General features: G+C 41.6%; 1 protein-coding gene across 1 annotated transcript; it reads right to left on the minus strand.

Annotated features, from left to right (window-relative positions):
- Positions 1–489: 489 nt before the first annotated feature.
- ptger1a (prostaglandin E receptor 1a (subtype EP1)) lies at positions 490–3,836 on the minus strand. The gene is made up of 3 exons (XM_048248527.1): positions 3,551–3,836; positions 2,021–2,928; positions 490–1,689 (listed from the first exon to the last, which is right to left on the minus strand). The coding sequence occupies exons 2-3, from the start codon at positions 2,885–2,887 to the stop codon at positions 1,420–1,422; spliced, it is 1,137 nt and encodes a 378-aa protein (XP_048104484.1). The 5' UTR covers positions 2,888–2,928; positions 3,551–3,836; the 3' UTR covers positions 490–1,419.
- Positions 3,837–12,178: the final 8,342 nt, after the last annotated feature.

Below are 12,178 nucleotides of genomic sequence, written 5' to 3' on the forward strand. Positions count from 1 at the left end.
TGCCCCCATGTTTTCGGAACCTGGGCTGCCTACACTATGAGCAGCTATGGTCGTGAGGAGATGATTGAAATCATACAATTTCTGACTGTGCCTTTAACATTCTGTCTTCAGACTTGTATCAGAACAATCCTCATGAGGGATGTCCTCTATGTGTGAAAAATAGATGTATAAATAGATTTGTCTCGATTTCCTACAGTCAGGCTAGTTTTAGCCCCTCAGGCTTACCTGCCACAGGTGTCAACACTTTTCTTAGAATCGTGGAAGTCGAAATTTGTTTTAAATAACTAACAGAACTCATTTAGTTCAAACATTTTGTCACTGAAATGTAATGCTAGGCAAAATATTTGATATTAGCCTGTGTAATGACTGAATGATCCACAGAATGAATTCTCATCTAAAATATTACTTCTTACATCCGAAAACTCATGACTACCTGACATAATTAGTTGAAGTTTATATTTTACTTTATTATACAATTTCCCCAGAGAATTGAGGAGATAAAACAGGCAATAAATATGCAATGGGTTCATACATTCTTACATACATATTAATGTACATTCAGAAACTTATACACATGTATAAGCAAAAGACAATACAAAACAGTTTCCTATTGTCCTTAATAAAATACTGCTCACAATACACACAGCTCAAGCTGCTAACAAACATGTATAATTTCAATGACATTATCATTGAAGTCTACTCTCCAAAAAAACTTGAAGCAACATTCATAATTGAATTTTATGATGATGATGATTATCCAGTCATTTAAAATGGATGCTGTGCAATTACATAATGCTAATCTCATGACCTTTGACCTTTCTGTTGACTGACAGGACAACCTGTCATACACTTGGCTCAGGAGCATGAGAAGACCATATCCATCTCTACATTCAAAATCCTTTTACTGACAAGGTCCTGGCAGATGTCCAAAAACTTGTGTGCTACAGCTAATCTAGTTTCCATTCAATGTGTGAATTGCAGCCTAGATGCACTGTCCTAAAAGTGATATAGTGTCAGTAATGCTTACTATGGCATGATCCCTGTACTGACTGATTACAGATTCTTGCAGATTCTGATTACTGTGCAAAACTGCATGAAACAAATAAAGGACTGCACAGTTCAGTCAGTCTCCCTCTGTCGTTTAGAATGATGAACCAGTGATTACTCGTGTTAAGGAGGTGGTACAGAGGAGAATGGAGGACTCGAAAAGCTTAGTATGTAGAAATGCCTTACTCAGATTATTTCTGTACATAGTAAACTACAACTGATACTGTGCTTGAGCAGCGTTAACTTTGTTATACTTTAGTCAGTTCTTAACAAGTCAGCTCTGTTATTTTACTATTCCTCACAAAATGCATGGAGCACATGTGTATTCCCGCGGAGACACCAGGCATCAGAGCAAATGTTTTCCCAGCAGTCTCAGACCTTGTTGACAACGTTCTTCTCCGAGCTCGGGAAGGAGCCGATCTCCCAGCGGCGGAGTGTGCTGGCCTTCAGGTCGGCCTGGCGCTTTGTGATGATGTAAATCTTCCTGAGGACTGCCCGACGGAGGAGGATGTACACCCAGGGGTCCAGGATCTGGTTCCAGGAGGCCAGGCGGACACCCATGATCATTAAAGTCCTGTAGGTGGACAGGTCTTCTCCGATCATATCGCCGTAAGACCGAGTCACCGTGATGAGACCTAAGATCTGGTGAAGGAAAATGTAGCCAAGAGTGAGTCAGGCTCACATGATCTTACAGATACCCACATTTTGATTGATACATACAAGTCTTTATTATACAAAACTTGATGTTGACTGCCGGATTACAATTTGTAAAACTCATTAATGTTATATGTAGAAAACCATAGACAAAAGTGTCACATTTCTTAAAGATTAACAGGGTAATCTAGAGACTCACAGTAAATGTTATTTTTTCTGTATATGATTTTTTCTGATTAATGTTACTATTAGCATTTATCTTGTCAAGAGACTTGGTCAAGAGATGAAGTCATTTCTCAGGCATGTTTCTCAGACCTACCAGCAGAGGGCTCCAACAGATACACGATGTCACCATGATCCCCACCAGTTGCACCACCATCTCAATGTCGTGCGACTTGGCCGAGCGGTGCTTGTAGGTCTTCCTCCTCATGCGGGCCCGTACCAACGTGAGCCCACTGATGGTGTTGCACACAAACGCAACAGCCAGCGACGCCAGTCCGAGCCCTGAAAAGAGCATGACAAATGCCACATCGGCCTGTTCAGTGTCCTCTAGCACATTGATGAAGCACCAGGTTCCTGGGTGTTGATAGGTGTAAGAGCCCAGCTGGAAACAGGGCAGCAGAGCCACGCATAATGCTGCCAGCCAGATGACTGACAGGGACACCTTGGTGCGCGTGGTGGTGACCAGAGAGGCATGCAGCAGCGGCTGGGTGACCCCCAGGCAGCGCTCGGCTGCCATGGCGCAACCCAGGAAGAGTGGGCACAGGCCGAAGAACACCATGCTCCCGCCCAAGAACTGGCACAGAGGGTCCGCCGAGTCGTAGTCCTGCGGAGACGTCCCCTCGGACAGGTAGAGTCTCAAGACCAAGGCGCCAGGGATGATGTGGCCGGCGAAGTCTGTGGCCACCAGGGAAGTGGCAAACAGCAGGAAGGTGGCTTTGGAGCGCCTGCGGACGTGTTTGGTGGCGTTGGCGAGGATGATCAGGGCCACGATGTTGGACAGGACACCAAGGGTCATGGAGAGGCCAGCGACTATGATGCCACTGGCGGGCGGCTTGTCCAGAGAGAGGTTCCCGAGATGGCCGAGGGAGGCCATGGCCACCACCTCCTCCTGCTGGCTTTGGTTGGTGAGGGGATGGAGAGGCGCACAGCCGGAGGAGTTGCAGTGCTGTACAGATAACATCATGGGCCTGTTATACTCGGGGCGTCATTCACTGAGGGGGGATGCTGAGGACAAATAAAAGAGGGTAAAAAAGCGTCACATTTCACTTTTCATCTTGTATTAGTTATTTAATAGGGATTACTATTCGATGTCAGCACAAACATTCGATGAAAATAGAAATTCGATGTCAGCACAAACATAAAACTCAAGTCAGGTTCGGTGCAAATATTGTCTTATCCATAATAACCAACCAAATCTAAAACTACAATGGTGAGCTGAACCTTAAGCGTATTTGCAAACAGTAACATCAATTATGATATATGACATATGTGAAAGAAATGGAAGTTAAAACAGTTGGTAAGAATAGAAAAATGCTGGTGAGGCTCAGCTACAGTTAAATATAGTAAAATAAAGTAATTTATAATTACCTAAGAGAAGAGTGGTGAATGTTCTCTCTGAATGTGGTTAATTAAAATGTGTAGGCCTACCACTAAGTTTGAAATGTGTCTTTAAACTTAACCAAGCTATACCAATAATTGGCAACGTTTAACATTGCAGAAATGTGTCACAACGCCGCATTTCCGTGGACACCTCCATACAGACTAAAAAAGTCTGTGTCTGTGTGAATACATCTAATGGCGAGTTTAATCTTAATTTACAGGTAAGATATTGAGTTGCTCAACTCACCATCATTTATTTGGATCCCAAAGGAAAACAATCCACATAGAAGAGTCAAACGTTTCTTCAGTGTCGTTGATTCCAAATGTAGATCAGCTCCCAATACTTAAAATAATCCAGAGGAGAACGCGCACGTCGAGAAACACTAATTACAAAACAACTGCAATTGCGCAACTGAACGGTTCTTTAAACCAGGTATTTTCGAATATTTCAGAACTCTTGTTACTTAATCCAACTTCTTCTTAACGGGTAACTAGCGTGTCATCGTGTTGCCGCATTGACACATGGAGATGTGCTCCATGCCGCTTTCTTGAAACTACCTTATGAAGTGTTCTGGGGTTTTATATACGCGTGACTTAATACAACCTCTAGGCGGCTCTCTGAGTCAGAATCTAACTTATTGATAGTCCATATTTCAAATGATTCACCTGCACCTCCTGACAGTTTGCACACAATAATGTTGATTTCAGTTCATCATGGAAGTACTTGAAATGTCCTCAGGGTAGACAGTGTATTTGCATGTTGTATATGAATACAGTCTAGATGTTGATGAGCCATTGGCTAGTCATTTTGAATGCTGGAAGAGGATGAGGAAGTTTTAACAGTAAATGAACTCAAACAAATTAATGAGTCTTCCTGACATGTATGTTTTGGATTTAAGCATCAAAGCGTTTTGTTCTCTTTAGTTTCATTGGAATTGTTCTATAGGCTACTGAATTGCACAGGTGTGATATACACTTATATTTAGTAAACATGAACAAAACTTGTATATATAAGCTGTAACAATTGCGCCCTCAATTTGCAGTGTAAAAGAATATCTTAGATTCCATCTATCATAAAAGATAAGTGATGTTCTCTCGGCCTCAAAGCAGTAGCAATGGGAGCAAAAACGGCACTGTTGTTGATGGTGCGTGCGTCACTCGCCTACTGTCCCATGTCACCCACCTACTGTCCTGTGTCACTTGCCTACTCTTCATGAGACAGTGTCACAGGACAGTAGGCGAGTGCAGCTGGACAGTAGCGAGGGCCATGTGACACCAACACCAGTACAGCACCGTTTTTGCTTCTACTGCCTGTACCCCAAAGAGTCCTTCATCTGCCAATCGCCTGCACTTTTTTGTAACAGAACAGATATGTGCTGCTCTCTGCTTTCTTGCTCTAGATCCTGATGCCAAAAAAACACTGATTGAGAAAAATGCTTCAAGATAACTTTCTCTTGCTTGGGATTTTAACAGCATGTCACTGAACTGCTCAGAATTTAAGTGGTATGTAGTAACTACAATTCTATGACCCTTTCTTTCTGGCTGAAAAACACATCTCCCCGTCTCTTTGACTGACAGTGCCACTGTGGAGGCGAGGGGCTGCTGTAATCAGCATTAAGCCAATGCTGGTGTTTCTGTATTGAAGACAGGTGCATGTGTTTGTTTAACTCCACCACCCCTTGGCAAACTCCCGAGCGAACTGAGACTTGTGGTCTGGAAGTGGACTAAGAGAAACATTTTAGAGTGGCTAGGTCTTCGCCATTCAGTAGAGGCAAAGACATAGGGGCACTATTGGTAGAGGGCCAACACTGTCACAAAAGCTGAATAGTCAACATTCCCACTGGCACAGAATTTCAACCGAACACCAAAACACAGAAGCGTGGAGCACTGCACAAAGAATAGTGTGGGATATTGTTTTAATGCTGCATAATTCTTTGACACCTGTATGTCAGCTGCGAGTATGCCAATCAAATGCACATTTACTACTTTTTCCATTTCAACAGGTTACTGAACATGACCAATGGTTCACAAAATCACAGCACTGGTAGCACTAGTTTATAATCATGTCATAAAAGTCATGCCATGTAGTTCCATTTGTAAATTGTATCTTTAAGGTAACCTATCTGCAGGGAAATACACCAAGTGGCAACGTACCTATGTGCAAGCTCAGTACAGGTATGTTTCAGTTGGAGTTTGTGGGATGAGAGGCCACATATAAATCTGCCCATGAAAACACATCAGTACACCGTGAACATTTCAGAGGAAGAACATCTGAAGCGGCGGAGGAAGGTAAGCAGACCAAACTATTTTAACCTTGCGTATCAATGGGCTATTTATTGGGCGCCTAATGAAATCTGACAGCCAAAACACAGTCCCAGACACAGGAAGCAAACATGTTTGAATTAAAAACTCACAGATTCCATTTCATGGGCCCGTGTTTGGGTCCAGTGCCTGATAACATAGCGGAGAGTCACCTAACAACCGCACCCACTTGAAAAAACCCAAGAAGTGTTGGAGGAGCTCTAGCCCTCCCCATTAGATTCACACAAAGCCTTCTGAAGCTGAAGCCCACAGCTGAATGTATTGACCTTGGATCTGAAAACCAGAACAGAGACCAGAACATTCTTTTTTTTCCCCTCTCACTTTCAATTCTTTTTTTCGAGCGGTTGCGGTGTTCGTCTGCGGAGAACAGAAGTCAAGCACTCCTTGGCCCCGGGGGATGACGCCCGCTCCGTTGCTCTGAAGAGGAACCATCCTCCCATTTTCTCAGTCGCTCCCTTTGCCATTTGGCCCCTGTCACCTCGCAACCCTCCAAGACCAAGTCTGCTCCCCAAATTCTTCCTTTAGCTCCCAGCAACCACAAAACAATCGCAGAAACCACTGACTGCTTCCCCATCCTTCAAGTCAACCTGCAGGGCTTTGAAGCGCCTCTACCTGGACAATTAAGGCCCCTCATGAAAGGAGCACGCTGTTTGCCACTCTGATCCTTCTGCTGATAAAGTTGGACGTGCACCTCCATGGAAAGGCTGGAGGGTCCAGACCGAGTTGGCTATAGAATATCATTTGCGTGCAAAGTGTCCAAGCCAAGGCCTAGTCTCACCCTACTTTATGGTCTGTTCCCTTAATCGCCTCTCACCCACTCACTCATTCATACTTCACTAACTCTCTTGCATCAAATAATGAAGTGGACATATGTGACTGGGCTATGGCAAAGCCATTAAATAATATGTGATCACTTGTAATTAACTCATGGCATCAATATATTGCACCTTCTCAAATTGAGATTTCAGTTTCAAACCATATGGAAACGCTTCTTCAATCGCCAATTTCAAAACAATAATTATGTATTGGCAGATTGCTATAACAGCAGAAAAATAAAATTTCAAGTGAAAAAACACACGCCATTTGTCTGAATGAAGGCTGGAATGTCGGCATTAGATATGCATAAGAGTTGTAAACACATGACTCACAGTTGGAGTGAATCTTGTTTTCTTTGGAATTCTGAGACCTGGCCCTAAACTTGTCCACCCAGAGACAGTAGCTTATGATTTACCACAGACAAGGAACATAGCTCACTGCTGGCCAGGCATTTTTAAATTGACCCATGTTCACATAGTTCTAATCCAACCTGGGGAATGCAAAACTGCATGTTTATGCTGGCCTCTCTTACGCCTCACCAGACGTCAACATGAATAGAGAGGGGTGAAAGGACTGCACTTAGTGGTAGAAACTGACCAGCAAAGATGACCTTGGGATACAAACCTTCTTTACCTTACTTTTTATCAGTGCAATGTCGTGGTCAAATGCATTTGATACAAACTGCTCTGCATAAATAATTAGACAAATGTAGTATTTTAGTGATGATCAATGAAATAACTGAAAAACAGTTATACAAGAAAATTGTCATGGTTGTGTCTTCACTTTGGAGAGCCAGCCTTTCCATCCAGATCAACTACCATTACAATAAGTTCAATTTAAGTACTGAAAGAGTTCAGTATAAGTACTAGTAATAAGTATAAGTAATATCTAGCTCATACAAGTGATATTATTTGTTGAAAAGGTGAACAATCTCACAAAAATGTATTAACATCTGCCTCAAATTGTTAGTACATAATAAATCTTTCAAAACATTTTTACAGACAGGTACGGATCCAGATGTGCCTGAATTCTGAGGAGAAACTGATTTCTGAGTAGAAGGATATCTTGGCCTGGTTCGCCTTTAGGTCAGGGGTGCAGTTGCACGTACTTGAATATATTAAAGTTACAGATAAATAATGACCATTCAATGACACAAACTTTCACATTAGGGAGCTTCTCATGCACACCAGAAAGTATCCTTGAAGTGAAGATGTAGTTTTATATTTTGATTTAAATGACAACGAAAATACACTCAATCTCTGTGTCTTACTGGTCTCATTTACACAATAGGTGATACAAGAGCAAAAGGAGTGTATGTGTGCGTTGGTGGGTTATGAGGGGGATGGGTGGAGGTTCTTAAAAAGCATTTCATTTCTTTTTATGAGCAAGAGCTCCATGGCGTGTAACAATGAGAGTTTCTGGCAGCGCTGCAGCGTTTTGAGGAAAGCCATGAGTTGCTCTGGTGCTTTCTGGGGCTGTCGTAAACATCATTAGAACATCTGATGGATCTGATTTGTGTTCTTAGCACAAGTGTTTGTCTACACATGCCTGACACGCCGGTTTTCCTTTTTACTGCCTTTTTTGGCAAAAATCCTACATCTAACACATAAACACAGCACATAGTTGATTTATTGTGTAACTCTGGTTAGCAGATCACCAGCAAGTTCCCATACCCTTGATAAATACAGGGAAATATTTTTAATACAATCCAGTAATCCAAATTTACAAGTTTAGGAATGTTGAGAAAAATATATACAAACTATATTTAATTTGTCACTGTATGACAGCCATGATTTTGAACAAATATGAGTGTTTGAGTCTGTAGAAGTCTTTTTTTCCCTTTAATTTAGATGATCCTTCAAGAAGAGTCTGTAGATAATCTACACACTAAATTCCAGTATATGTTTGATTAAATATACATATTTCACAGCAATCAGGCTCAGGCCTTCAAATCGTCCATGTTCAATCAGCGTATAATTTCCCCCATCAGGATTAATTGAACAGGGTGTCTATTACACAAACACTAATGGCTCAAAGCGTTTGCTGTCGGCCGACCCTGTAGTATAATTTACAGACCTCTTTGAAAAATCAGCCCAACCTGTCAAATGTTCACCCTGGAGGTCTCCTAGAACATTCACAGAGTTTAACCTTTTTTCGCGTCTGACCACAAAGTGGGCCTCTGATTCCAAATGGGCTCAAGTCTGGAAGAAGGGGCACAGAAACCCCAAGTCATCCAGCATCCCAAAATTCCACTCCATACATCTCCCGGAAACCAAGGCTGGTTCACCACAGGCGCATAAAAATGTCAGGGCTTTGAAAACCCTCTCCCATCCACAACTTATTCCTCCAGATTGAAAGCCAATGTGGTTCTGTGGTTTGGACGGCCAGAGAAACAGGGGCCAGTGATTTAGAGGCTTGAAGCACCAAACCATGAAAGATATAGCTTGCAAGCTTGCATTCCATGACAAAACAGTTTTATAGTGTCACGTTTGGGACTAATGCCAGACATATAGTGCCATACCACTTGGTGGAAACATCATAGAGCTGAATCTGGCCATCCCTCATGGCAGATACAAATGAACACTACGTCCTCATATCTGAGTTTTGCAGAATTGAGTCTGAAATGAGATACTTGGTCAAACTGTAGGTGTGATGTAGGTAGGTGAAGACGAAGTTGTCATTTAGAAATAACGAATCATAATATTTTATTTCCATCATTATATTTCTCTTGTTATTATTAAAAGTAAATTCAGATATCATGTGGGATTGTATAGTGACAGATAAAACAGGTTTGAAGTCAATACTTCAATGATCTCACATGCTGTATAATGTATTATTGTAAATGCTGGGAAAGGTGTTGATCACTTTCCCTTTGCATCGTGGATCATGTCAGTCTTCAGTTTTGGGGATAAAAGAATTCATCATATACAGCTAAGAACAAAATTATTCATACCCCTGGCAAATATTGATTCAATGTTGATTTTCTCTTTATCGATATTTTGTTCTGCCACTCTAAAATGTTGGTATTGTTCTCGGTTAACCATTTCTTGCCTTGTTTAGCTATATGTTTTGCATCATTGTGTGGTTTAATGGTCCAATGCAGCCTATGGGGGCAGGTCTCTCGGCAGACAGCCTGATCTTCTCCTCCAAAATTCTCAAATTTGCCCCTTGTTTTAGTGTACCGTTTACTTTTAGAAGTTCACCAAATTCTGCCCCAATAGGCATCATTGGACCATTAAACCATACAATACAGCCAAACAAGTCAAGAAATGGTTAACAGAGAACAATGTCATATTTTAGAGTGGCCCAGCCAGAGTCCAGACCTCAATCCGTCAAAAAAAGTGAGTACAAGGCCAGAGTGATGGCAAATAATCGTTCCTGCCTCAAAATCCGGATTGCAGCTAAAAAGGTGCGGTCTACAATTATTGTGGGGACATGGAGCGGCTTGGTACGTATTACAAGAACCATTTTGAGAGCTTATTACAAGAACCATTTTGAGAGCAAATAAAGATGTTTCCAGTGATTATTATAAAAGGGTATGAATTGTTGACACGCCATTTTTCATAAAAATGTTAAAAAAGATAAAAACGCTTATTTGTTTTATTCCATGTTTCTACCACATTGTCTGACAACCTATTGGCATGTGGCAGTCATGTGGCAGTCATTTTCAGTCAGAACAAACATATTGGTCAAGAGAAAATCAACATTAAATCAATATTTCCCAGGGGTATGAATAATTTTGTTCTTAACTGTATATATACCAGCTGCTTGTGCCTACCACATTATGCATACACACACATGCACAACTAAGCAGGAGTGTTGGATATGAGGGGGGCATCCACGCTTAGCCTGGCCTTGGCCTGTCTACGTACTTCCGGTCGATTTCTTTTCCCTACAGTACTCCGTCTGGAATAGATTGACTCGTTTACCTCGGCAGTTGGGCAGCCGACCAACCAGCGAACAGTGGGCGTCCCTGAGAGCGATTACGTACCCAGGCATGGTGTTTCAATTACTACGTCCCCGCCCCTGAAGCAGATTACTTGGAATACATCAACGTAGGGAGCGAAAATGACTTATACTTATGAAATCTTTGAGCAAATGTAAATAATAGTTTAGCCTATTAACAGGAGTGTCACGAACGAAGTCACAGTGGAGTAGGATGTTATATCGTCAGCTAAACTTTAGTCATAGATTTTGTCACTAAAGGCTACGAACGTACCCGAGTCAAACTGTAGGCTAGTAGGCTACATGGTCGGGTCAAAATCGCTATTTTTCAAACACTAAGAAGGCTCGACATAACTTGAAACTTTGATCAAAGCATCATCAGTGTCTCTACATATGAACTCGAGCATTAAGAACATTGTTCGTGTACACATAGTTTACTAAAAAGAAAGATTTTGGACAACTCACTCCTTGCAAGATGGCAGCGAGCAGAAAAAACAAGGTGAGTTGTTCAAAACCTCTCTTTTAGTAAACTCTGTGTACACCAACAATGTTCTCAATGCTCTAGTTCATGTGTAGAGACACTGATGATACTTCGATCAAAGAAGTATCTTACAATACTTGTAGTACTATAAAGAAGTATCTTCAAAGCTCACTCCTTCCAACTCCCTTCCGATCACTTCCTGCTCCCCTGAAACAGACTGGGAACAGAGTGGAGAGAACAGATTTGATCCAAATTTTTTTTCAATTTATTTGTAAAGGACAGTGTGCAATTAATACACAAATGTAAACATTTGATGCATTGCACCAGAGTTAGCCTTGGGCTAATTTACATCTCCCGGCCCTCTCCCGGCCCTCTTGGGCTAATTTACATCTGCAGTCCCACAGGAAGCACAAACACAAATACAACATTTTAAAAACAAAACATCGCTCAATAAGTAAAAAATTTGTTCCACAGGTACACATACAGTATACGCACCACATGATCAGGGGTGTAGCGGCATGCGCCGCACACAACTCAACAGCCCCCATTCACACACACACACACACACACACACACACACCCTGTCAACCCCATTGGAGAGAAGAGTGAAGCTAAAAGTATGAGGAGTGATTATACATTGTGTGTGCACTGTTGAGAGATTTTTAAGTATTTTTTTGAGATTAGTTTTAAAGCTACTGAACAAGCCACAGCATTTTATAGTGTCTGGGATGGTATTCCATTGGGTAATGGCATTGAGAAAGAAAGCTGCCTGTCCAAAGGCTGATGAACGAAAGGGTACAGTGCAATTGTGTATGGAAGCTATTCTAGTTGACCTTACAGAGTCAGCGGCACGGTAGGAGACAAATTGGCACAGACAGGTAGGGGCCAAGCCTTTTAAAATTTTGTAAGCTATGCACAGATTTGAAAATACTCTAAAATGTTCAAAGGTAAGTAGATTGTGTTTGAGTAGTATTTCACAATGATGATACTTTAATGGCTTTTTGTCAATACTTTCAGAGCCTGTTTGTACAAAGATTCTAATGGCCTAATTGTTGTTGGACTGGCCTGCCCCCAACAGGTAATACAGTATGAGATGTGTGAGAAAATGAGGGCATGGAGGAATATCTTACCATGTCTATTGCTAGCATTACCATGTCTTGGTTTATTCTCTGTGAAGCATCAATCTGACCTCTGCTCTCCAAACCCTTCACCACTTCCTCCGTAGTGTGAATTAATGGGAAATCTAACTGGCTGTCAGACATATCATAGTAATGAAATAGTTTATAGCTTATTTTTAAAAGGTATCTGTAT

Source organism: Alosa alosa, chromosome 7, assembly GCF_017589495.1.
Source record: "Alosa alosa isolate M-15738 ecotype Scorff River chromosome 7, AALO_Geno_1.1, whole genome shotgun sequence".
NCBI lineage: Eukaryota > Metazoa > Chordata > Actinopteri > Clupeiformes > Clupeidae > Alosa > Alosa alosa.